Below are 27,947 nucleotides of genomic sequence, written 5' to 3'. Positions count from 1 at the left end.
AAGAGAGTATTTGTTTTAATTACTCAAAAAAAACAAAAAAAAAACAGGATGCTGTACTGAAAAGTAGTCAGCTGTAGTTCTATTATTAGACTAATCTTCTAATGGTCTGAATCCTTGAGGCAGCCTGGCTTGTTGTAGATATAGTATGTTTAATAGTATCATGCTCTGTGCTGAGATGTTAGCACTATGTTCAGAGTAGTAAACAAGGATACTTTGACACAGCCAATCATCATCAAATCACATGGTTTACGATTTATATGTTTGAACATACAACCTGTAGAGGGACTGAAGCAGGAAAAGTTCTCTAGTGTTGCTTCAACAAAAAAAGACACTTGCCACCGGGCTGAACAAATCGTTTGGGGGAAACCGTGTTATGACATATTTACATTAAATTTACAGCAGTTACATTTACTCACAAGAGTGTGTTTATGTGTGTGTGCATGCTCACCGCTATTCCCACCCAGCAGCGGATGGGCGTGGCAGGGAGAGGCAGCGAGAGTCCACGTCTACCCTGGAGGTGCCAGACCAGCAAAGGACGCCCTCCCATCACATACGATCCCGCTCGGTCTCCCCACACCGCGAGGAGCAGGGACGGATCCGCTCACGGCCACCCAATGTTCCCGCCCAGAGGTGAGGGATAAAGAACGAGACAAGATTTTATTGGAAAGAGCAACATACCAAATTTCAACAGTTACTACTACTATTTTATACTAGCAGTGCGAGGGATATTTAAAGTGCTACACACAGATCATTTAAGTTACAAGCTCGAGAGGTTGGCTGTTACAGTTCATGGAGAGTGGAGGCTATTGCCAGCCTTATATTGATCACTTTATGCTGCTCATTTATATCTTAGCCAAATGCAACGCATATTTTACACAATTTCAAATCGTTAACTGTAAGTGTTAGATTGGGTTGCATGGCCTGATATCTAATGATGATCCTGGTGAAGGACCCATATAAGCCTGGTGGGAAGACACTGGGCCACTTGTAAAAGGTAAAAGCAACATGGTTGAAGCAGAGACAAGGAAGGACAGCAAACAGAGTCCATCTCCAAATGAAATGTCTGTCTGATGCAGAACACGCAGTGCTGCCAGCTCGGCTTTTACTGGCCAAGCCAAATGAGCCTCGCCAAGAGTCTGCTGCAACACCACCTGACCACTTACCTGACATGAGTCCTTCCTTCCTTCCTTGTTCTTTTTGTCCTTCCTTCTTTCTGTCCTTTCTTTCTGGCTTCTTTTCTTCCCTGTCCTTCCTTCCGTCATTCCTTTCCTTCTTTCTGTCCTTACTTCCCTGTCCTCCTTTCCTTCCTTCCTTCTTTCTGTCCTTCCTTCTCTGTCCTTTCTTTCTTTCCTTCCTTCTTTCCATCCTTCCTTCTTTCTGTTCTTCCTTCCCTGTCGTTCTCTCTGTCGTGCCTTTCTTCTATCCCTGTCCTTCTTTCTGTCCTTTCCTTCTTTTGTCTTTCCTTTCCTGTCCTCCTTTTCTTCCTTCTTTCTGTCCTTCCCTTTCCTTCCTTCCTTCCTTCCTTTCTTCCCTGTTCGTTCTTCCTTCCTTCCTTCCTTCCTGTCTTTCAGGAGTCTGGACAACGAGTTTCCTCACACTCGTCGTTCCCGTTCTCCGACCCGTTACTATGACGCTGCCAGAGGCCGCCACCATGAGCAGGAGTACCCGGATGACAGCAGGTGAGTGTCTGTGTGTGCGCACCGCTTGTAGTGTTTCTGATTAGACTAAATGTCATCAACATCAAAAAGATTCGGAGTGCTTTGTGTGTGAGACACTGGCCGCTTATTTGTGTGCACACGCAGTTGGAATGAGACTGTGTGGCTGCTGATTCGGCTTTTACCTGTGGGTGTAAATGCCTCTTATGAAATTTGCTATAAGTTTATTTTAACATGTTGAATTCTCATGTTTACCATTATCATTTTTTTTAAAAACACCTGAATTAGTTTTTCAGCCCTTTCTTTTATTGATTTTCCCATCTTCGTGTCAGTTTCCTCTGGGCCTCAAACCACACGCGGTGCAGTAGCTATGTGTTACTGTCATGTTGTATAAAGTGACTCTGGAGCGGTGTTTAGACAAAGCGGCTTGTTTTTTCCAATAATCTACGACATTTCTGTGCGCGTCGTGTGTACATCAGTCCGTGACAGATTTTCTTTCCTATTCACCGTCTTCTCCTTCTGCTCTTCTTCGTTTTTTGACTGTTGTTAATTTCCTAATGTGTCATCCATTCCCCATGGTAACCACAGCGAGGTCATCATGATCCACCAGTCATTGAGAGGCAAAAGTGCCGAGTGCCTCCACACCAGGTAAACTGGACAATCACGACATATTGTTTACATTTTGTTCTTGATTTGGGTTCGGGATCAGTTATATGTGTGTAGTATTTGTTATTAGATTATCTCTCTGAAAAAAGTAAATCTATCAATGAGAATAGGGTTTAGAAAAGGATAAATGAGTGAGAAAATATCCTTCTGAAATCAATTACTTTGCTTTAAAAGTGAAATAAGTGTAAAAGTCAATTTTCATTTAAATAAGCCACTTAAAACACACACACACACGCACGCACGCACACACACACACACCAGTAGAAGTAAAATTGTGGACTGGACAACAGATGAGGCTATCAATAGTCTATACTTTGTGTTATAGTTAACAAATGGCATGAAAAAAAAGTCTCAATTGTCTATCTCTGAATGTTCCACTTCCCTACCCTGTCTGTGGCTCTCAACCACATACTGTATAGCATACATTTTCATTTTTTTAACTGCAACAGCTGCACACTGTAGTTTTTTTTCTTTTTTTTATTGAAGGACTATTTTCAGCTGTGGATTCATTCACATTTGGTGCTCTAGTTAGTTTTTGAGGCAGCGGGAGTGTTTGTAGAATTGAGTCAAGATAAACGTCTGTGTGTGTGTGTGTGTGTGTGTGTGTGTGTGTGTGTGTGTGTGTGTGTGTGTGTGTGTGTGTGTGTGTGTGTGTGTGTGTGTTAGTGGGATAGACTTAGTTAGTAGGATAGATTATAAGTTTTGGTCTTTTCATGCAGTCTGTTGACAGTCAAAAAATATAGCCTAGTAGTTTAGTAAAGTAAAGTTTAGTTCTCGAGTGCATTTATACTCAGCTCTAGCTATCTAAAGTCCTGTATAGAAACACACTAAAGTTCTCTGTAAAAGGACACTGAAATGTAAAATAAAAGCACAAAGAAAAGTAGAAAGAAAACAGGCCGAGCGTCCCAACAACAAGACAGCAATCAGTAACTTGCAAGTACAGAAAAGAAGAAGAAGAGATGTAGTGTGTTTGAAAAAGCCAGTGAGACAAAATGTGTCTTTAGCCTTGATTTAAACACAGAAATGGAGGGAGCACGTAGTTGTACTGCCACCTCAGATCCACAAGAGGACACTACAGGACCATGCTTGCATTCAGACTCAGTCTCTTAGCATGCTGCTGTTCTACAGCCTTGTCTCTGCACTCTGTTCTCATATCCTAATACAGTTTGATGGATCATGACTAAGATTATCATTTACATATGCGTATCACATGTACTGTTGTAGTTACACCCAATTTGAATAAGTCTAGATTTCGTCCTAGAATATTTAGATTATGTAGATTTCTCCACTTCAAAAAGTATGAAAGACAACATACCAAAAAAAGGTCAAAAGTAACAATGAAGTGAACAAAACAGGAGAATAATTTACTGGCAATAATTTCATTTTCATAAATAAAGACATTTGTACTAGGCCTATAAAATGATGCAGAAAAGGCACATATTGTTGCAGAAAAATTCACGGGATCGCCATAATGAAGTGTTTGATGCTCATAGCTTTCTGGGGGACAACCCACAGACCCCAATATTATAATGTGACCCCCCCATGTTGAAACAAAACCTACGCCCTTGGGTCTTGGCTTGCTATTTGAGCACAAAGTCTAAGAGGTAAGTTACACGCTCAAGAACCCGTGTGTTTGCCTCCTCTGAGGCCTCTCCCTATACAACCAAAGCGCTCAGAGAGAAGCATGAAAAGCTGGTAACATTTTCTATTGGCACCGTCTACACACATATGTGGTTGAGGGAGGAGGGTGTCTTTAAGTGTGTTGGTAGAGATCAGCAGTGGAAGGAGTATTCAGATCCTTTAATTAAGTAAAAGTACTAATTGCACATTTAAGAAATAATCCATTACAAGTCAAAGTCCTACATTGAAAATGTTACTTGAGTGAAAAAGTCTTTAAGTATCGTCAGGAAAATGTACTTAAAATATTAAAAGTAAAAGTACTTAATGCAGAAAAATCCTCACAATTTAGAAACTGGTAACAATCCAAACAGTTCTGTCGATCAGCCAAAAGTTTCATCGGCCAATCATTTAATCTGGACTTGTAGGTCTGTATATTGTTGGGTAGTTTAATGGTGCTCTAAGCAATGTCATGCTTGTTTTAAGCTACAACATTTGTTGTCACATACAGCAAACATCTCCTCACTATCTGCTAGCTGCCTGTCCCCAGGACAGGCAGCTAGCAGATGGGGATGGGGATGTTAGTGCGCGGAAGCACAGAAGGGAGGGCAAGGGGACGGGATGAGGAGGAGGGAGGGGCAAGCTAGTGTCATTGTGTTTGAAAATATTTCGAAAGTACAAGAAGTAACGTCACCAAACATCGCTCAGAGCACCTATAAATTATAAAAAGTAATTGTATTATACAAACTGCATGGGGTTGTGTGCATATCTTAATTTTTAAATTAACTAGTAACAAAAGCTGTCAGATAAATGTAGTGGAGTAAAAAGTAATATTTTCTCTCTGAAATGTAGCGGAGTAAATGTAGAAAGTGCAAGTACCTCAAAATTTGTACTTAGTTACATTCAACCTCTGGTAGAGACGAGAGCCGGCTTTTGATGCTTGTATGCATGTCATGCTGTAGTTCTACTTGCTTACACTGCAAAAACGTCCATGCTTACTCAGTGATTTAGCAAAGAATGTCTAGAATCAGACGACATTACAACTGTTAAACCTGACAGTCCTGAAATATGAAAGTAGTTTTTTTTAGTGTAAGTTAAAGGGATGTAAAAATTGAATAAATCAGCTGATGAGCTAAACATCTTTGAACAACATACAGTATCTTCGAATAAGCTCAATAGTTTAATACATGCAATCACTGGATAAGTTGGCACCTTTTTTGACCTACACAACTTTTTGTCTGTCTCTGCAAACAGTCCCACAGGCTTGTTTTTTTCTCTTCTTCTACCCATTGCTCCCATTTTCCTACTTCTGTCTGCTGCATGCATGCTTACACAGGAGATCTACTAGGCACAATAACACACTTCCACCTAGGATGCCCCTTTTGTTCAACGCTGTCCCCGAACATACAACCAGGTAAGTCCACAGTTCAGTAGGCTTCAAACAAACAAAGGGTTTATTCATTTTATTTAGTCCTAAGTTTTTAACTTCCTTCTTTGAGAAAATCATGTTTTTTTTTGCCAGTTTGGCATGACAGGCAGCTATAGATTATACAATACCCATGGACCATTGCTAGAGAGTTAAAAAGTGTGGTTTGGAAAACTACAATTTTCTCCATGAGGATTTCAGTCATCAGCCATAATGTGTAAACCATCCAAGGTAGACTGACAGCAAGCTCCGAGGTTGTGAAACAAAAGTTATCTTATGGAGAAAAACTACACTACCCTCGATCCAAATCCAAATCGTAACAGCAACATCTCTGATTGATCCAACACGCTGTTACAATGAAAATGTTTACCGTACTCTTGAACCCGCAAACGGCTAGATCGAGCTCCTCCCACTAAAGTCTCTGATAGTTTCTGTACACAGTCTTGTATCTTTGCCTTTCTTTAAGATGATTCCTCTCTTAGCTGGTTGGCTAGTTCCAGATGTAAATCTATTTCTGAAACATCAATGGAACATTTGAATGGTAAAAAACACTACCAGAAACAGAGGCTGTGGAAGAATCCAGTCCAAGTGACCAATCACAGCAGTAGCAAGTTTAAAAACACCGCCATTTCATTTAGGAACAAACACGGCACAATGTTGGCTGAATTCATCTAAAACCAGAATCCAAATGACAATTTATTTAAGCTGCATATTGTACTATAATAATTTGCTTCTGCCGTCTGTTGCCGGTATGCAACTTGTAACACAAGTACACTCTTTGAGTTGAGGGTGCACGAATCATCCAATCTCTAAGTTTACGTCTACCCCGAGGTTTACACAGGTGTATACATTTGACGTTTAATCAAATACCCACAGATTTTCCAATACAGGTGTTCCTCATTTGTGCTATTGATTCAACTGGGAGTGTTCCATGCCCCTCTTAGCCAAGGAAGTGCACCAACTACAGTATGAGTCACCTTTAACAGAATTAATGCAATTTGAAGTTACAAAACCAAAGGGTGCCCAAAATAGTTCCTCCCAAAAGGTATTCCATCAGAGCTTCCACTTGGATGTATCAAACCATTTAGAGGATGTTTCCCATAAAGTACTTATTAGAAGGATAACCCCTTAGAGATGAATCATCTCAGTTTTTCGAGGGGGTCTCAACTGCCTTCCCAACCTCCCTCCACTGAAATTCTGTTGTTTTGTTGCGTGCCTTTGTAGTTTTGATTTAAATAAAAGGGGATAGCTGCACACACTTTAGGAGTCTCTCTAGTAACTAGTGATATACAAGAGTTGTGCAAAGAATCCTTGAGAGAGAAGTTCAAACTCTGTTTTGACACGATCTTTGACAAGCAGTTTGTTTGAAGCATACTGAAGCCTCTACCCATTTGCTTGGTGCCAGTAAGACATTTTCTCAACCTGTGGAAAAGTCCATACTCCCTTTATTGTCCTAAAAATGTTGATCATCTGCAATATTAGAGTTCCAACGTTTACAGACTACCTTTCATGTGAGTATTTTCTACAGCAGCAGGCACTTCACAGATTGATCTCCAATCTGTGCTTACTTTCCTTTCTTTTGTTTTTGTTCCATTTGCAAATGCATGCTGTTTCTTTTTAGTTTTTTTTAATAAATATCTTTCCTCCTGTGACTAGTTCCACGCTGCCTTCATGTCGTAACATGCACTCTGTCGTGGGATCGCACATGTTCACGGCAGCACGCAGCTCCATCACACGCAGCGCTGTAATGTTCACAGATAAGGAGACAGTTTGGTAAGAAACACACATGCGTGCAGATAAGATATAGATAGATGGAATTTATTAATCCCAAACTAGTAATTCACTGTGTTACAGCAGCAAGTTACAAGGACCTCCACACTCACTCACACAAAATACAAGTGTACTAGAAATAAAAAATAGGATAGATGAAAAAATGACAAAATAAGATAACAAAATACCAGAACACCTAATAAACACCTAAAGTACTCATATATGAGTACTTTAATGTACATATTTTATTGTAACTACAGTAACAATAAAGGAAAGGTTAAAAAAAAGCATAATATATTATGCTTTTTTTTACCCTTTCCTTTATTGTGTTATTTGTCGTTGTTGTGCATGTAATTGGTTTACAAAGTGAAGAGGCCCGAAGTAACCCCCAAAGGGTCTTACCATCTCCAACAGATAACACTTTTGACAAACTGCACCAAACAGCTCCATTGTAGTCCAGCCTTTACTTCTGCACGCCTTCATACTCTGCTTCTGACTGGCTAGTTGTCCTTACATAGGTACTGTCAGGGCATGCCCTCATACTCTGCTTCTGACTGGCTTGTAGTCCTTGCCTAGGTACTGTCAGGGTACGCCCTCATACTCTGCTGCTGACTGGCTAGTAGTCCTTCGCAAGGTACTGTCAGGGTACGCCCTCATTCTCTGCTGCTGACTGGCTAGTAGTCCTTATCTAGGTACTGTCAGGGTACGCCCTCATACTCTGCTGCTGACTGGCTAGTAGTCCTTAGCTAGGTACTGTCAGGGTACGCCTTCATACTCTGCTGCTGACTTACTAGTAGTCCTTAACTAGCTACTGTACATGTGCAACTCCCAACAAAGATGGAACAGAAGTGAGATGTCTCACTCTGTAGGTAAAACAGAGAGCTCAACACACAGGGTGAAAAGAGGAGCTGCAGCAATGTGCAGTACAACAAATACATGGTGCTTTTTGAAAATTAAACCATATAAACCGGTTCTGGTACAACCTCAAGATACATTTATGAAACTGAAAATTACCATAATATGAGCACTTTAAATATGAAGTAGCCAGCATGCAAGTAACATAATAGTGCAATACTGTAATGGGTGAAGTACTGAGATAGTTATCCCAAACTCAGATTATTATTAATAGTGTATGAGGGTAAACCATGCCATTTTGAGAAAGGTGCATTCCATCATTTGGAATCAGACAAACATCTTGCCTGTGAACTATTTTCTTGACAACCATGAGAACTTAAGCCCAGTGCAGACCAAAGATTCCCGACGAGATCAAACCCTTTTAGAACGTTGCAGAGAAAAGTTTCAGCGGTCTGAACCGGGCCGTCTCAGCTTGACTCATTCAGCTGATGGCTCTGGCTGATGATCGAATCAGCTGGTTGAGTCTCCAGAGGCTGGTTGTAGAATGTGAGAGACCTCACCTGTTTGTCAACAGCCAATAGAGAAATCAGCTGCTCAAGTCAGCTACAATTAAAATAATCCATAATCCATTTTATACAAACTACAAACTGTTAACCGAGGCTCAACGTACAGTATGGAGAGAGCTGGAGAGTGACTGAAAAGAGGGAACGCCTAGGACAAAGCCGTGAGTCTGAGAAATAAAATGTTTTCACCAGTGGATCACTAGAAATGTGACTGTAGCAATCACTAATGTTATCCAGATTAATATTCAGTCACAGTCAATGAAATTAGCTACAAAAGACTGGAGGTCTGCAGCATTCTAAAATCTGTAAGTAGTTGCAAGTTTCATCTCATTGCAAATCTTTGATCTGAACTGACCTTTACAGACACCCCAATCCTTAAAGTAGCGAAGCAGTCATGGTTTACCTCTCAGTTTAGCAGTATAGTTTCAGGGATTCTAACCGTACTTTCTTTTTAAACATTTGTTGTTTGTCCATTGTTTTTTTCTCTTTGTGTTTGTTTCTGTCCTCTCCTTTTGATTCCCCGTCCATTGGATGCCATGTTGTGCCATGGTGCCTCTAGTGATCTGCAGCCTTCTCTGGACAGGGTTAGGAGCGCTAGCGCCAACTGTTTGACTCCAGACAATCATGCCCCCTCACCAGAGACTGAAAGGTACCAGCCTCTGTTCCCCACCACCCCTCCTGTAGTGCTCCAGTAGTCTCTTATCCCCTACCTTTCCTGGTCTTTGTAGTTCTTTCTCCCTTCTGAATGGTCCTACACTCGCTAAAGATTTAGCTTCCCCCTTTCTCACTCTGAATAGACCCCATCGGCGTACACACCCCTTTATTATTCCTAACAGCTCCCATGTTTTGCCACAATCATCAAGTTGTGTATGGAGGTGCAACGGTTTTCTAAAACTGACACAAGTAGTCCATTAGCAATAATAAGTAATTATTTTATTTGTTCTGTTGCGTAATAGGCTTGTGCTGATTGCTGATCATAACTAACTCAACAATCTTACTATCAGAACCAATATGTTATAAAAAAAATATACCTCCAACATGGCAATTAACTACATTTATACATTTACATTATCAATGGAAGATTAGGGCCACATGTGAAGACATTTATTTCATTTTGAATTTATAGTCAGAGTCCTGAGAATAGTCAGAATTCTCTGTCTAAATTGTTTATAGTAATAAAAAGCCAGAGCTCTGACTTGCATCTCAGAATTCTAAGAAAAAACTAATTTGAAGTTTGTGATAAAACTCTAAAAAAACAAGTTCAGATTTTTATTATCTGATATTTTATTATCTATCCCCCCCCCCCCCCCCCATGTGACCTTAATCCTCTTAAGTAATTATATCTAAAAAAGGCTGAGGAATAGCTAAACGTTTGACACGCTGATTATCAGAGAGCCCGAGAGTGAGAGAGAGAAGCCACCGCTAACTACGTAGCTAACGTAGCTAACAGAACTGAATAGTGTGTAAACAACTGTGGGATTAGCGAGAAAGTCGCTGAAAGAAAGAGAGAGCAATGAGTGCTTGATTGAACTAGCGTAGGTTTAAATGTAAAGCGAGTAATTAGCTGCTGTAATGAAGTATGTGACATAACTAACTGTGTGTAGCTATCTTAGCAATACGCTATTACTGTCAGCAACACAGAAGCACGGTCAAAAGAAAATATAGCAACAGTATAACGTTATGCTTACTGCTACATGTTAGCCAAGCAGGAGGCAGGACAGTCAAGCCGGTGTAGCTTGTTTCATTGATTAAAGTGGAAGCCTCTCCACATATGCATCATATATTAAAAGTATGTGTTCAATGTAACTAGCACTAGCCTGTCAGACTGGCAAATAGATAGCATATTGGCAATCTCAAGTACCCACAACTGGATCATTTAAAAGTTTCAGCGATTGCTCAAGCCTATTTCTTAACTCTGTGCTGATTTGGCCAAATTTCTTATCATTGAAGTATCACCTTCTGGAGAACTTTGACAACTCCTCAAAGATTGACATCCTGACAGCAGAATCGGTGCACCGCGTCTTGTATACCTTACCTTATTTACTGTATATAAAGATGAATCACTTCACCAATCAGCCTACTTTTCCCTGCTTAGCTTTACCTGGTCCAGGTTGCATTGGAATCAACCCTTCAACCATTCATGCGTCTAATTTGTTAGCTTCACTCCTTAATTATAACCAGCATAACCTCTTCCAGTGTCTTTTTATTAACACTGAATATGACCTGTCCTGCTTTATTCAGCGATTTCTGGTGCCTCTGCTCATTTCTTGGTCCACCATCATCCACAGAAATGTATTTAAGTCTGTTTAATTGCAATACTCACATGCTATATGATTGTTGAAGGAGTAGTGGGTCCCTGTAATTATTCATCTTGTCCACGCTGGCTGTGAAGGGATACCTTCGTAGTGTGTTGGCAACAAATCTGCATGCGACTGCCAGGAAATGGTTGATTGTTTACAGCTAAACAAAATATAGATAGGGAATATTGTAATCAAATGATTGTAAATTTGAATGGCCAAATACCCGGATATTTTCCTAAGGAGTTGATGGAAACCAACACAGAGCTAAAAGAAGAGGGAATATCTGACTATTTATTCGTTAGGCGGAGCAAAGCACAACTCCAAGTTAAAGCTGATATTGCTCCATTCTGCTGGATGTGTACATAGGCAAATGTTTGCCATATCTACTTCATGAGGTGATTGTTGTTCTGTGTTCTGCTGCCCCTAAGTAGCCCACAAATACATGTTGGATGGACACGGACAGCTTTTCATTATTTACATACCCAATAATGGAATGGAATGGCTTTCTCATTGTGAAATGGCTTGCTGATTTGGTCATATCGGTGATATATTTTGTATGTGTACACGTAGAAAATCTTTGTCCCATTCCCTGCCCCGGAGACGTCCGGCAAGTCCCAGGATTCTTATCCAACATGCTTCCCCTGAAGATGACAGGTACCCTTTTGTGGACCCGCAGCCGCTTCCTCTTAGAGCTTGACTAAGGCCTTCAAATATGATGCCATTATGAACCAACCCAAAAAGTTTATTGTTAAATAATAAAATTTACATTTTTTTACAAGGCACATCATCACCCAGTACTGACTGAAATCCTCGGGGTTCAGTTCGGTCTTATTGGGTTCAGGCGTATGTCAAGCTCTTCCTCATATTCCCAGCTGGCACTAATCTCTTTGCCAACTTGTGATATTTCTCTTTTAGCAGGGAGTCAATTTGCAACCCAAACTATTCCAATTTATTCTACTCTGATAAAAGTGTGGTGAGTGACTTTATCTTGTATAAAATAAAAAAAATGTATAATTTAACTTTACTTTAGCCATATTTAGTGCAAATTCTTTTAAAGGAAAACAACATTTTGAGAGATATGCTTATTCACTTAATTTTTGCTGAGATTTTGATAAGAAGATCCATACCTTTCTCATATTTGTCTGTTAAGTATGAAGTTACAGCCAGGACAAAGTTAGCTTAGCTTTGCATAAAGATTCCAATCAGGGGAAATCAACAAGTCTGGATCAGCCCAAAGGACTGGGTTAACAAACGAGGCCTAATGTTGGAATCAGGGAGCTATGGAGGGGAACACTGCCATAGCTGTTTTCCTCTATTTCAAGTCTGAATGCTAGGCTATTCTAATATCTCCTGGCTTGAGCTTTATATTTAAAGGCCCCATGACATGGTGGTCTTTGGATGCTTTTATATAGACCTTAGTGGTCCCCTAATACCATATCTGAAGTGTTTTTTTATAAAATTCAGCCATTAAGAATTCAGAATTTCAGCCTCTAGAGCCAGTCCCACAATGAGCATTCCTTAGTATGTGCCATTTGTGAGTCTGTAGCTTTTGAATAGGAGAGAGGGGTGGGTGCTTGTTTAAAAGCCATGATGTCTCTCTCTCATGGGTGGACCAAATTTTCTGGGCGGGCAAGGCACAGAAAGGGGAGGTAACCTTGCCCCTTATGACCTCATAAGGAGCAAGATTCCAGATTGGTCCATCTGAGCTTACATTTTCTCAAAGGCAGAGCAGGATACCCAGGGCTCGGTTTACACCTATTGCCATTGCTAGATACAGGGGGCCATAGGCAGGCCGGGGGAACTTATATTCATGTTAAAAAACTCATAAAGAGAAATGTTCATGTCATAGGACCTTTAACGCAGAAATGAGTGTGGTATCAATCTTCTCATCTAACTCTCCATAAAAAGTGATTAGCTGTACACTTCAAACTGTCCTACTATTACTTTAAATCTGCTTAGAAGTAAAAATATTAATTTCTTACCAATAATAGCTGCTGTTGCAACTGCAGGGATTGCCTTTATTTGACCAAAATACAAGATACACTCACAAGCTTTTCTTGTCACGCATTGCTATTTAGCTTCCTGTCGCTAAGCCTAAACTCCTGAGTTGTGGCCAGTGAGCTGGACACAGTGAAACTGAATAATGATATACAATGTAGAATTTGTCAAAATAAAAGTCACAGTGTCCCATAGACATAGACAACTTCTACTTTGTTTCATTCTGTGTGGGTGGTGTTCTCCTGGTTTGTAACATTGTTGCAGAGTTGTAGCGATAGTTTTCGTCCCTGGTTGTTGTTGCCTAACGTTTGTTCTGTTGCTTTTCTATCCTTCCTTCACGGTTTTTAATTCCCTTGTTTGTTCTCTTCTGAACTTAGTAGCTTGTACTGGTTTTGGTGTGAAATCCTGCCTTGTTGAGTTTGCTTCCTGCAGTCTTTTCGAGTGTACTTTTTGCTCTGGGAATTGCATCTGCAGCTTCTGTGTGCTCGCCTTCTCCTCTCAGTCTTTAAGAAGTCTCTCTTTTCCAAGGCTTAGTGCTCATAAATGACTTAGAATTCATGATGTCCATGATTCATATCAAATGTGTGTGTGTGTGTGTGTGTGTGTGTGTGTGTGTGTGTGTGCGTGTGTGTGTGTGGCGGTGCATGTATCATCCTTGTCATCTTCATGTCCATGAATGTAGAATATGGATGCCACTTCCTACTCAAGAGACTTTAATTCACATCAGTACAAAGAAGAGGTACACACACACACACACACACACACACACACACACACACACACACAGACAGACACACACACACACAGACCCAGGCACAGTAACAGATGAAGCATGACACCCCTTATTCATACCACAATCACACCATCCATCACAGCATGCCGCCTATTTCCTGTTTTCCAGATCATAAACTTGTAAGGCCAGTGACAGCCCGCTGACAGAGTCAGACACTTCTAAATCTAAATTATGTATCCTCCATCATGCTCTCTTCCATCTCATCCATCCTTCCATATTTTTTTGCTCTTTGTGTATTGTTCCCTTTGCTCATTCACCATTCTCCAGGCAGCCTCGGACCTTGGAGATACCTGTGTGTCAGGCTCTTGGCAGGAAGCTCCCTGACAGTGGCAGGTAAGGCATGTACTGTAGGCTCAGCACATGTCAACCAGTAGTGTATGAGTTCATTGGCGGGAACTTGAAATTACATGATTAAAAAGTTCTAGTTGACTCTAATGCTGGTAGCTTCTCCAATTTGTTAGAAACCATCTTTTTCTCTGTAAGTTAGTCTCAAGCCTCAACCGTGCAGAATTAATATCAGTCAAATTAGACATCAGAATGAGCCTCCTAAAAATCGAAATGAGGATTTGTGATTTCCACAGTTTCTTTTCTCTCTCCATCCCCGCCTACTTGCGTACATCCAAAAGAAAACAGACAACAACGGACACAGCAACGCTTACAGACTCGCACCCTGCAGCTGAAGACACAAGGTAGCGTGAGCTTACCTGTAGCCTGCCGCTAAAGACACAGGGTAACTTAAGCTTACCGTAAGCCTGCAGCTAAAAACACAGGGTAACTTAAGCTTACCGGAAGCCTGCAGCTAAAAACACAGGGTAACTTAAGCTTACCGGAAGCCTGCAGCTAAAGACACAGGGTAACGGAAGCTTACCGGTAGCCTGCAGCTGAAGACACTTGGCAATGTAAGCTTACCGGTAGCCTGCAGCTAAAGACACAGGGTAACCTGAGCTTGCCGGTAGCTTGCAGCTAAAGACACAGGGTAACATAATGCTTACCGGTAGCCTGCAGCTGAAGACACATGGTAACGTGGGCTTACTGGTAGCCTGCAGCTAAAGACACAAGGTAACGTGAGCTTACCGGTAACCTGCAGCTAAAGACACAGGGTAACGTGAGCTTACCGGTAGCCTGCAGCTTGACTTTTCCAGACACAATGGCCGCTGCCAGAGTTGGAGATGACGGAGAAACAACAGAACATCTTCCCGCTTCCTTTAAGTCACCTGCATGGCAACATTTTGCCTTCCCTGTGGGTGAGTTATAGAAAAACAACAAAAGTAAAGCATATGAGCTCGGCTAAACTTTATGATGCAAACATGTGCATCTTGTTAAACTAATGGTGCTTTCGATTTCACCTCATAAACTCTGAGAAACTCAAACGGATACCAGTATCTTGCTCTTCTAATGACTTTTTTTTTCTATGATCATATTGGTTCCTAAATAGGCCTATGTTGGCGTTGCAATCAGATTAGAATTTAATTTTACATCCTCCATTTTCACAGATACAGTTTATTAATAAATAAAGTGCAAGGACAAGCAGTTCTTCACACAGAGAAAACTCAGATTCACTTTAAAATACTAGAACTTTGCTTGTTTGCCTGTAGTTAATACTAGGATGTGGGTGATGAATTACCCACATGCACGCTTAAGACCAGATTAAAATCACCGACCAACGTAGGAAATCACATCACCTTCCCAAGAGATCCGAATGGGGCTTCAAGTCAAAGCAGGAATTCTGAATCTTTTTCTTGACCATTCACACAATACAGTATGGACCTCATTTGATAGTGGTTAGTTAGTTAGTATCTGGCAGATGATGCAGATTTGAAATATGATTTATGTATTTTTAGGCATGTAGTTCATACCCAAACAAATTCAGCCAAATTGCTCCAAGTATTAAAGCACAGGACCAGCTTGAATTTCTCTCCAGCCACACTGGCAGCTTTGTGAGGCTGTCCCTCTTAAAGATATTCTGCTGGTTTAAATCAAGCACTGTATCATGGTAGGCTGGGATGTGTGTGCAGATGAGCTGTGTTTGATTTCCCTCTGTGGCCGCCGCTCACGGAGCTCCCAGCTAAGCAGAGCAGTGGAGGTCTGCCGATATCCGCCGGAAACTTGCTGCGGAGGTCTGCTTATATCTGCCATCATTTGCGTCATCCAGCTCCGAGCTACGTGCATTGGCCCAACAGAGGAAAGCCAAACACTGTTCATCTAAACACACTGCCCACACAAAGGTGACACAGAGTCAGTGGCAGTTGGGGTGGGAGTAGCTCAGTCTGTAGGGAGTTGGGTTGGGAACCGGAGGGTCGCTGGTTCAAGTCAACATATGAACCAAAGTATGGTGCTGGACTGGTATCTGGAGAGATGCCTGGACACTGCCAAGGTGCTCTTGAGCAAGGCACTGAACCCCCAACTGCTCGGGGCATCTTTCCATGGGAAGCCCCCCACTCTGACATCTCTCCATTAGTGCAAGTGAAGGTACTGAGCATGTGTGTGTAATTCAGGCATGTGTCTATCTGTTGTTATTACAACAGAGTGTAAATTGTAATTTCCCTTGCGGGACTTATAAAGTATACATTATTATCATTGTTTTTCAGCCAGACACGCCGCTGACAGTTCATTTGTAGACATTTAAGACGCAGAAAGAACACGACACAACTTGACGGGGAAAAAGGAAAATCTTTCAATCATTCAGAAGTTTATCTCTTGTCTAAAAAAGACTGGCACCCCAGTCTGTTGTCAACTTCCGCTTTGTAAACTCCTATCACCCTGTGACGCAAGTAAGCCACACTCACCTCAACCTGGCAAACAATAGGAAATGATTGTGCCATGACAATGATGATCTTACCATGTAAGCATACGTTTGCTAATCACAGTAGCAATCAATGCAAAGTAGGCTACATTTACGCAGGAAGGGAATGAGTTTTTCAGGCATTCAGTCATAAACTAAAGGATTGGGCAAACTAAAATGTTGACCTGGTGATAGTGTAATATTAAAAGTTATTATGATTCATCTTGTGGAGGAAATGAAGGTCTATATTATTTGGCAATCCATCCAATTGTTGTCAAGACAGTTCACTTGATTGTCACAAAATTTGGATGACGATTACTTATTTGTCTTCTCTTGCTTTTTTTTCTCTTCCATTTTTCCTCAATTCCTTCTTCCCATTTTTGTTCATGCATGCTGCTGCTTCCACACTGTGTTCCGGGGCTCTGGGTTTGTATGGCACACTGCGTGTGTGTGTGTTTGTGTCTGTACCAGAATCAAGCCAACCTCCATCTTAAGGGGCTCCAGAGGAAAGAAGGCCCCTCTGCAGCCCCTTGGTAAGGGGATTTCCCTTGAATGAGTGCCCCAAGCCACATCCACTGGCACAGAGGCAGTTGATAGTTACGTTCACCTGTTTGTGTTTGTGTGTGTTTCTGTGACCTCTCTTTGCCACATAGCAGACAGCTGCTGCTGTTGTGTGTTTGTTGATTTAGATGTAGATGTACTGTACATGTGTTGTGTGGATAAATGTGGGCACTCACAGGTCATTTGTAAAGTTTTCGTGTAGATGTTAAGAGTGGCAGAGCCAGACGTCGTGAACATTCGGGGCTAATTAAGCCCTATAAGAATACCTATAAAACTGTACATCATGGGAAGAACTTAAAATTGTTCTCCAACTGTCTTCTTCATTCTGAAACTAGAACACACATGTTGAGGAGGCCTCACGTTCACTCATGCCATCTAAAAATAGGCAAAACATGTCTGATGTTATTATTTTTAAGTCGGTCTTCATAATAATGGGTGAGAATTTGACGTTACTAATCTTGAAACCTGTTTTTATTAGAGTTCACAGAATAAATTGGCAATACTTCCCTAACAACAGAAATTAGTCAGAGGGACTGAGGGGATGTGACACAAAGTCTAATTAATTTAAAAAACCTAAACCATTTAGGGCTGCTGAGTAAACATTCGTGGCTGCAGCACCAGAAGCCACCAGAAGCCTTCGGATATTTCACTGTGAATTAGGAGACGCAGGCTTCCTGAATAGCCCCTGGTCTGTTGTGAGAATGGATTACAGTTAATGGATGTCTGCACATATGATGGGATTTGTGCTTGAAGGCTTTCACCTTTGCTATGTGTTCTTCTTTTGTTATTTGCTGCTCTTTGCAACAGGATCCCTCACCATCATCCCCTGAACAAGCTTCCCTTTTCTTCACTCTGACAACATGTTGTTGCCACAGATTTTTCACTAAAATATGGTTGCTTTGCTTTTATTCTTCTTGACTGATGCTTTTCCCATTGCAACATTCTGTCACTTCATTTTACGTGCAACTTTATGTATGATGTTATAAGTTTTAAGACAAGAAAAATGCAATGCAGTGGTAGTTGCAGACCATAAATGGAAGGGCCAGGCTGGGGCCACATGCAATTTTAGAGGAAGCAGGCCAACAATACGTGTATTGTTACGTAAGACAATACAACACAAGAATACTCATACATTTTAATTATTACTGTACATGAATAATATCCCCTCTTTAGGAATAAAGCTTTGTCACAGTTGGGGGGGGGGGAGGGGGGGGTTGAGGCTTTATATTATGACGGCACTGACCACCGTCCCCCCCCGCCCCTGATGAAATGACAACAAGTTCCGTAAGTTAATAGGTGTGTGTTCTGTTCACTTAGTAGCTTAATTCAGGTGAATTCCAACCAATTTGTCATCATGTTAACTTAAATTTCATTTTCTCCATTCATTTTTTCTACATTTTTTCATCCCTTCCCCCATTCTCTCTCATGTTATTTTGTGTCAGGGGCCACCTCCAAGGTGGTGCGTCTCTGTCCTCCTCAGCCCGCAGATCGAGGCAACTCCCGCAGCTTCCGCCCCAGAGCAGCACCGTAGAACAAGGTAAGGGCTGTTGTCTTGGGCAACCCATGCTGCAGCCGTAGTGAAAACAATCAAACACAGGGCTGTCCTCGACCACACAAACTCTAACACTCGCATTCATTTTTTCCACAAATTGATTAGTTGCTTTAATCAAGTTATTCCCACAAAGAATGAAGCAAAAACACCACTTTAAATATTGTGTTTAGCAGAGACTTGCCCATGAGTTTTTTTTCATTCAGCATGAAAAAGCATAAAAAAATCGACTAGACCAAAACGACCAACTGAGTTTTATGTGTGTGTGTGTAGCCCTGGTAGCAGAGGAGTGTGTTCGTCAGCTCCAGATGAGGGTTCATTCCAACCGGGCGTCAGCTGCTGCCCCCACCTCCAGCCAGCAGGACTTGGACGGAGCCCTCAAGAACAAACGGGAGGTGGGCCACAAAAATTTCATTTTGGCTTCATTCCCCACTACCACCAGTACATCACTTAAACCAAGTTATTACTAGTTTCACTTATTATTTTTGTTCAAATGTATGGTTAAGAAACCTAATTTATATGATTTAAAACCACATTTTTGATAGCAGAAATTGTGAATTATTTTGACTAATAGTTAAGAGGAAGGAAGGAAGAAATCAGAGGAAGAGTTTTTTAAAAGTTTAGTCAGGATACTGTTTTGAAACTAAATGCTATGAAACCTAATAAAACCAATTTTTTTACCTGAAAAATGTGTTGTATGAGACCAAGCATTTTGTTTTTTGGGTGATTTGGTTGAAAGAAACCCAAATTTCCGATATAGAAACTTTGAAAACTGGTCAAATTTGACACCACGGACAACACAAGGGTTTAAACCAACTCATCAGGAGAATGCAGCGGGGCTGTGAGGGTTCCAGGCAGAGAGCTTGAGCCATACTGTTGCTCAAGTGCGTCGCAGTGAATTGCGTTTACTGTCTAAGAAAGTAATAAATTATCTTACAGTAATGGTGAAGACCACTCCATAAAATGAATTGGTTCTGGCTGGGCAGTCACTAAAGTATGCACCTAGCATCTCAAATACAGAAGTGTATAATCCATACTGGCTGCTTTCCCTATCCCTAATTTACAGAGAACTGACAGGTTAATGGCCATATCCTGACTTTCACACGTCCACATGCCACTAGTTTCACCTTTTTTGCATGCATCATGTCAGTGCTGTCTTTGTGATGCATCACGCTGTCCCCCATCTGACTGAATGTGAAATGATTTAAATCTGGCAATATAGATCATCAGCACAAAATTACTAAAAGTGTCTGTAATGCTATGTTATGGATGAAAACGTTTAGCAGGCTGAAAAGAATCAGAATTGTTAATGTCTGCAAAGCAGGTAGGGTTTTGTCTGATACAAGCTTTTGAAACAAGTTTTTTAAACTTCAAACTAATAATTAGCATGACAAATATGTCTTTCCAAATGAGGAAAAGTGTCTGAAACAGCATTGTGATCATGGAATGACAGGAATACTCCTTTAAAACTAATAATATCAGTACCCATAATGTGATATAACCAATGAGTGCCATTACAGTCCATTAAGGTTATGGGCTTCCTGGAGACCCCCATTGTACTAAGACATTAAAATGACTAGCGTATCATTAATTTGACAATATACTAAATGTAATGATTATGATGAATTGCATTTAAGCTAGATAGGTAAAATTAATATGGCAATAAGCGGTATTATGGAAACTTTGAAAGCCCTACACACCCTTGGAACACCCACACAGGCATTTTGACTTGTTTGCATAACTTATTGGACGTATTCTGAGGGCTGCATGGTATACTGTACATCTCCCGGAGTCTCTGACAGTCCTTTTCTGCATTAGACATTTTGACTTGGCATTGTTGCAAAATCACAGGTGTAATTGGTGACAGTACCGATGGCTTGGTTCCATTAAAACGTGCAGTAAGCCAGGGAGGCAGAATGCGCTATACAACATATAGTTACTCGATACTAAAGAGGCAATTCGGTCGTTGCCTAATAAGTATTGTATATTCAGTAACCAGTCCTAGTGCTAGTATACAACATTTTGTGTAATATCTGTTTTCTGCAGCTCTACAAGGACCAGAGGAGGAGCAGTGAGAACATGTCCCATAAGTCCTCAGACAGTGATGTCAGCGACGTGTCAGCCATCTCTCGAACCAGCAGTGCCTCTCGCATTAGTAGCACCAGCTACATGTCCATCCAATCAGAGAGACCCCGGGGACGCTTCAGGTATACACACATACTCTACAATAACTTTGCTTTTATTGTGGATTATTGCTACAGGGTTACGTTTCAGTCAAGGAATAATTAAAGCTGTTCATTACAGAGATATTTTATCATGGAATAATCTCTCAAGTAACATATGTTTAATCAAAGGAAAGGAAAGTTAAAAAAACAACCTTTAATCTCACCTTTACTTTAATTCTTGTCTTGAGGTTTTATATCTTATTTTCTTTTGTTGTCTTAAAGGTGCTTTAAGCGATGTTACGTGTTAGGTAGGCTTACATTTTTTGTCCCATACGACAAACATCTTCACACTATCTGCTAGCCGCCTGTCCCCTGAACCCACTGTAAAAAAAACCTCTGTAGACAGCCCAGGCTCCACAAACGGCAACAAACTCGCCAACCTGCACCACCCAACATAACAAAAAGTTTTCCAGCTTTCTAGTCAATAACCGACAAAAACGATTTGGGGGTGGGGATTGGGGGTTAGTCCACAGAAGGGTACGGGATGAGGAAGAGGAAGGGGCGAGCTAGTCAACAAGAAGTGCCATCACCCAACATTGCTTAGAGCACCTTTAAATATTTGTTCTCCAATTCTTTGTCTTTGTGAGCTACTTAGATGTTAGCTCTAAACCGGTGTTGTGTATAAAAAAAAAAAGTTTTTTTAACTTTAAATGCCCTGCCATTTGTCTGGGCCAAAAATTGCACCGAAACACACCACACAGATTACAACCAACGGCCAAGTACTACGTACGTTCTGCACCTGCGTGAGAGGAAATAACTCTCCATACCAGCAGTCGGGGGTTATCTTTTTGTCTTTCAACAAGGGAAACCTGACACAGTTGCTATGATACCCACAACAAAGAGCGTTGTTTAGCAGCAGCAGAAACAAAAAGAGCCTACAGTCAAGAGTGTGTGAATAAACATTAAGTTGTTACATTTTCCTAATTAAGTGTAAGGTAGCTTGCTTGCTAGGGGGGTAATTGTTTAGCGGTGCAGAGGGCATGGAGAGAGAGAGGTCTATTACTGGTCTTTATATTAAATATCACGATACAGGATATTAGTTTTATAACTCTATTTTGTTTTGTAATGTGCAAGTATGTAGAGATCCTTTAAAAGACATGTTATTGTTGGACTAAATATACCTACACACGTAGAAGTATATCTTGTTGTACGTTTGCCATCTTATGGACATAATGTGCAAAAATAGTTTTTCCAGTAGTTCGAACTCGGGTGTTTTCAAAAAGGAACACTTACGTGTATCAGATTGACCAGATGAGATGAAGAATGAAAGCTGCTTGACTCTGATTGGGTAATTGCTAGCCAGTGAGAGCCTGGCTATCAACATCCTTTACCCAGCGCAACTGGACGAGCTCATGAATACTAATGAGCTCAGGCAACATGACGTCAGACTGACCAGCTGTTGTGATTGGCCTGATTTCTCCACTTTTCAGGGGCTAGAGCTGACAGAGGAGGTAGCAGTTCATTTTTTTACATTCACATTTAACACATAACACATACTTTGATACGTAAAAGTATCAAAGTATCTAAAATTTACTTTACTAAGTAAAAGTAAAGAAAAACTTTGATTTGACACTTAATTGTGGCATCCTTATAAAGAAGCAGAATACCCAGGGTGTCCACACATTGTGAAACATCAAATTCAAAGTCTGCCATCAACAAAGAGAAAAACCAAAACTGAATTTTAATTTCTTGTGAGGAAGAATCTTTCACTCTAATGTACGAAAACACGTCTTGCAGTTAACAAGTAACAGAGACGCGTATGGAAAACTTCATGGAGTAAACCTCTATATATGGGCAGGCGCTGTACCAGTTGAGCTACCCAAGGCACCCTGGTTGACGTGTTTTAAATCTCAGCAGGGCCATGCGCGCAACAGGCCGCCATATGATGAAGAGCACCAGCGTGAGCGGTGAGATCTACGGCATGGAGCACACCGACGGCAGCCAATCAGACACAGCACTCGGGAGCCTGGGAAGCGGGATCAAGAAGCGACGCTCGAGCCTCAGCCAACGTGTTGTTGCCATCCTGCCATCCAGACGCAGCCGGAGTACCTCACAACTCAGCCAGACAGGTCAGAGATCACACTGGCTGACTGACAAATCATCAAGCATGCATCTTAAGTGACCACTTGTCATAAGAGCAGAGCACCAGAACAAAATCACCAACACATCACAGACAGTATGATAATAACATCCAGAACCCGAGATCCAAAATACTAATGTTTTAACATGCATTAAACCGCAGAATACCCAAAACTACCTATTACTTAGTAGATATAATTAGGGAGCGGTTTGTTAAAAAAGAATGGAAACCACTTTCCATCACCACGGATATAGTGCCAGTTAATTATGATCTCCAATATTCAATGGAAAATATTCTTCAAATAAAATAGCAAAACGTGGTGAAACTAAAAACAAAGAGCTTTTAAGGCGGAGAGCGGAGTTCACTCTGCAGCAAAAACAAAATACTTTTACCCATGTTCACACAAACCACAATCTTTTTCCTAAACTTACCTAGTCGTTTTCGTCCCTGCACAATGCTCACTTTTTCTGGCTATACTCCACTACCACGGCCCTGAAAGGACCCTCATCTGGCGGTGCCTGTAGCTGGTTCACAGTCATCTGTTGGTGGCTAAACAACTGCCGCTGGTAGCCGGCGTCCCGGAGCTCTGTAAGGACTGTACACAACCAGCAACTGCAACCAGCAAATTTTGTCTATGATATGGTCTATTGATGACGTAGGGGGTGGGGCTTACATTTTGTCCTCACCGGGGATATGTAAGACCAGAAAGGGGGAAATTTCACTGTCCTTCAATGTGGCTCAAGACCCATTCCCATGCTGCGTCTGAAATTCCGTATTCTGAAACGTTTTGATGTTATTGAACGTCCGTTACATTCAAGCCATTGCCAAATGAGTTGATAGAAAACTAATTAAGACTATCAGCTCCACACAACTCTCTCTGTATTTGTCAGTATGGCTATGTTCAGGAGATTGTGGACTTTTGCGCGCAGAAACTCAAGTGAAGATAATTACCTTTTATGAAGAGTCCATTTTTTTTTTCTTTTCAATTCCTTCACGTCCTCCTTGACTACTAGCAACTGGGTGGAGAGGGGGTTGGGTGTTGCACGATCACGGAAGGCTTGTATCATGTGGACGCACCAACAGTTTTTTTTGTCATTATCTGAAATTCCTCAGAGTGGGGCGACAGAAACTACGCCCTATAGCTTTAATGACAAAAACACACACACTCAAAATACTGTAAATAGAGACTTCAATGCAGATGGACAACAACCTGTAGGTTTGAATCATTTTATCCAGAGTTGCTGTTGTTTCTGACGATGTGTTGCTGTTGTTTATTGGTTTTGTTGTTGTTGTGTGTGTTATTTCAGAGGCGGCGGGTAAGGCGGCGGACAGACAGAAAGGTAAAGCAATAGTTAGACGGACAGACAGTTTGAAAGGAAGAAAGTCAGACACTGTTAGACAGGAAGAACTGTACTTTACTTCAGGGGATGCTTCGAAGAATTTATAGATGCCATGTTAATTGTTGGTGCATGATAAACCAAGCACGGTATTCTAACATATAACAGGATTAAATGCATTATGTTGCCGCTACGTCTTTTCTAATTACATTGACAGTTGTTAAATATTCGGTGGTGGAACGGAACGGAACTAAGTGCATGTTGAGGTACTAGGTGCTACATTTTGGGGAGATATATTGTAATTTTTACTCCACTACATTCATCTGACAGCTTTAGTTACTAGTTACTTTACATACTAAGATTATTGCACTCAAAACACATGTCATTTTAAAAAAAACTGTGTTTTGTTAGAAAGTTGTTTGTAGTTGATTGACAGAACTGTTCCCAGTTTCTAAAATGTGAGGAATTTTTGCATTGAGCACCTCAACTTATATATAATATATATATATATAATACTTTCAGTAAATTTTACTGATGAAACTTATAAACCTTCACTTAAGTAATATGTTCAATGCAGGACTTTTACTTTTTACAGTATGGTATTATTACTTTTATTTAAGAAAGAGATCTGAATACTTCTTCCACCACTGTAAATAATAATGAATTAATAAAGCTTCACAATACACTTTGAAAAGTTTTGAGAGACACAGATGCAGACAAAAAAGACCAAACTGAGGCAGACAGGGAGCCATAGAGAGAGAATCAAAGCAAGGGAGAGTTGTAGTTCTTGTTCTGTTAGACAGGTTAAGGTTCCCGGCACCTCCAGCCCTTCCTGAACTCTGTCTCTGGCACGCTTCCTTACTCCTCCCTCTTCTGTCACCATTGTGTTCAGTTCTTCAGAAGCCTGGCTGTATCAAACACCTTTTTCCTCAATAGTTTTGTTGCAACGGATCTGCCTTTTAATTTTCCATGCTTTCATTTCACTTATCAAAAGAAAAGTAAATCTGACACACTGGCAGTCTTTTTGGCTAGACTGAAAAGATGTCTTGTGTTCATGATAAAAAAGAATTTCAAACGCAGGCTTTTATAACCCTTTGTGTTTTCCTTTACATCCCCGCCTAACATTTCAGATTGGGGTGGATTGACCAAGCCATGTTATCTTCCTGCAGTGACCTCATCACCTATAAATAACAATAGATATTCCTTCACAATTTTCCAAAAATGACGTGATTTTATACACACAAACTTTTTCTAGCCTCACAAAGATTGCTATGTATGAATCTTCTACATAAATGAATACAGAATGTTTTGAGATGTTGCTGAGGTCACTATGGGATATTAATTTGCATGGGATGACCTGCATATTGATTAAAAGAATATATGGTTATCAGGCTTGTCAGAGTTAATACCTGGAATTCAGGGCTTCAAAGGGGCCACATCTCACCAGTACTAAATACCGGCCCATTTGATTTTTTTTCCACAAGCGTACCCTAACTTCCAGTTGTTAACAGTATTATTAAAAGGCTGATATTTATACTAAAATAGGCTCTAAATAATGAATTATTGGGAAAGAAAGTGCTGTCCTAACTAACGTTATATATCATCATACACATTAAGGATCCAGCAGCTAGTCTTCAAAGTTTTTGAAGTTTCTATGTGAGTTGACCACATTGTCTTATTTTTTATTTCTTATTTTATGGGGGGAAAACAATCAATTCTATGTGAAATCTGACATCCAGCACCTCCACATAGCCCGAATGGAATGATCCTTTGTTTTATAACCACAATTTCATACACTACAACGATTTAACTGTTAGACTGACAGTTGAATCAGGCGACTATTTGGGGTCACCCCTACAAGTTATCCGTATGAATATACTGCTGAATCTGGCAAGCTTTTTTGGTCGAATTCAGCCACTGCTTAGCTTATGACTGGAAAATGATTATTGTATTCCTAGCCTTTTTATATTCTGCACAAAGGCAGGTGCACTTTGAGTTTTGGGTAGGTATGACGTGAGATGCCTGATAACTGATAATAGCCTATCTTAAAATGGCACATGCAAAGTCTATTTGTGTAACGCCTCTTTTCTGACTTGTGCAGCGGCTTCAGCAGGTAAGAAGGTGGGCAAAGGTGTCAGCAGCATCCAGAGGAGCGTGGAGACGGGCATGGCTGTGGAATACCCACGGGGAGGGTCGGGCATGAACCGGCAGGCAAGCAGAGAGTCGACTGATGGCAGCATGAACAGCTACAGCTCTGAGGGGAAGTACGTACACAGTAAAAAATAGACCTACATGTTGACACAGAATGTATGCTGTGTGGACTATATGTGCATGAAGCACATTCACAAAGAAAAGTGTCTTTGTTAGGGGTGTCATGATATCCGTTTAAACTCAAAAAGAAATAAAAAAAGAAACACAGCGTAGCTTACTGGCTGGTAGCATTCAGCTAAAGACACAAGTAATGTTACCTTACCAACTGTTAGCCTCCAGCTGAAGACACAGGGTAAAGTTAGCTACCGGCTAGAAGCCTGCCGCTAAAGATACAGGTAACACTAACTTACCGGCTGGTAACATGCAGCTAAAGACACAGAGTAATGTTACCTTACAGGCTGTTAGCATGCATCTAGAGACATAGGGTAAAGTTAGCTTACCGCTGGTAGCTTGCATCTAAAGCCACATGGTAAAGTTACCATACAGGCTGATAGCCTGCAGCTAAAGACACGGGGCAATGTTAGCCTGCAGGCTGGTACACTACACTAGAGACACAGGGTAATGTTAGCTTACCGGTTGGTAGCATGCATCTAGAGACACAGGGTAATGTTAGCTTTCCGGTAGCCTGCAACTTTATACTGTATTTCCAGACACCACAACCTCTACCGTAGTCGGAGATGACAAATAAACAACAGAACTGGAAAATACATCTGCTTCACTGAAGTCGCATGTGTGGCAACCATTTTGCCTTCCTTGTCAAGAGTTATGTGCAAATCAATAATCAATAATTTAACTGAAAATATAGAAAATGTAGTTATTTAAAAATGATTTTATTGATTTAAAAGTGATGGTCTGTGATCAGAACTTTTTCCATAGTAACTGTCTGTTATTAATACCAGAGACAGTATGTTTCCCCAGTAATGTTCACCCCAACTTATAACTGTGCATTGTATGGTATGTGTTCTGATTGGGGATGTAGTAATTGTTTAACAGTTTACGTGTGTGTGTTTCAGTCTGATCTTCTCAGGTATGCGGTTGGGTGCCGACAGTCAGTTCAGTGACTTCCTGGACGGTTTAGGCCCCGGTCAGCTGGTTGGCCGGCAAACCCTGGCCACACCTGCCATGGGTGAGTGATGGTTTCAAAATAAATATAAATGTGAGAAGATCACAATCGGTTCAGATAAAAATCAAATCGTGATGCAATTCTTTAATTTAAATAAATTGATTTGACGTTGCTAATTCTTCTTAGTTAGAATTTTTTTTTTCTATTCATTCGGTTATTTTTAATTAGGATTTGTTTAAAACATCTAATTATTACTTTCTTTTAAATCTTTGGTATTTAAGTTAAAATACAATTTCAGTGAACTTTGGAATAGAGGACACCATTATTTTTTTTGCAGTTTCTATGAATAAAGGAATATTGTCCAGTCATTGCTCATGGTGTGAAAACGATGGTGTTAAAATCAGAAATTGTTACATCCTTATACAAACCCGATTCCAAAAAAGTTGGGACACTGTACAAATTGTGAATAAAAACAGAATGCAATGATGTGGAAGTT

General features: G+C 40.7%; 1 protein-coding gene across 6 annotated transcripts in view; it reads left to right on the top strand.

The window, feature by feature from the left end:
- LOC117960400 (regulating synaptic membrane exocytosis protein 3-like) overlaps positions 1-27,947 on the top strand; it is a 139,315-nt gene that overhangs the window by 107,335 nt on the left and 4,033 nt on the right. Inside the window, exons 18-32 of one of the 6 annotated variants that reach the window (XM_034898283.1) lie at positions 465-630; positions 1,572-1,679; positions 2,244-2,303; positions 5,275-5,352; positions 9,112-9,201; positions 11,423-11,506; positions 13,533-13,589; positions 13,911-13,976; positions 18,429-18,523; positions 18,809-18,930; positions 20,582-20,742; positions 22,615-22,829; positions 24,148-24,180; positions 26,279-26,441; positions 27,402-27,514. In XM_034898283.1, the coding sequence (XP_034754174.1) occupies positions 465-630; positions 1,572-1,679; positions 2,244-2,303; positions 5,275-5,352; positions 9,112-9,201; positions 11,423-11,506; positions 13,533-13,589; positions 13,911-13,976; positions 18,429-18,523; positions 18,809-18,930; positions 20,582-20,742; positions 22,615-22,829; positions 24,148-24,180; positions 26,279-26,441; positions 27,402-27,514 (1,611 nt within the window). Of the gene's footprint in view, positions 1-464; positions 631-1,571; positions 1,680-2,243; positions 2,304-5,274; positions 5,353-7,030; positions 7,138-9,111; positions 9,202-11,422; positions 11,507-13,532; positions 13,590-13,910; positions 13,977-18,428; positions 18,524-18,808; positions 18,931-20,581; positions 20,743-22,614; positions 22,830-24,147; positions 24,181-26,278; positions 26,442-27,401; positions 27,515-27,947 lie in introns of those variants that run through there. The other 5 variants (XM_034898278.1, XM_034898279.1, XM_034898282.1 and 2 more) reach the window with 5 other exon arrangements.

Source organism: Etheostoma cragini, chromosome 17 (genome assembly GCF_013103735.1).
Source record: "Etheostoma cragini isolate CJK2018 chromosome 17, CSU_Ecrag_1.0, whole genome shotgun sequence".
Lineage (NCBI taxonomy): Eukaryota > Metazoa > Chordata > Actinopteri > Perciformes > Percidae > Etheostoma > Etheostoma cragini.
Note: the sequence above shows the minus strand (reverse complement) of the source record. Positions and strands in the feature narration are given on the sequence as shown.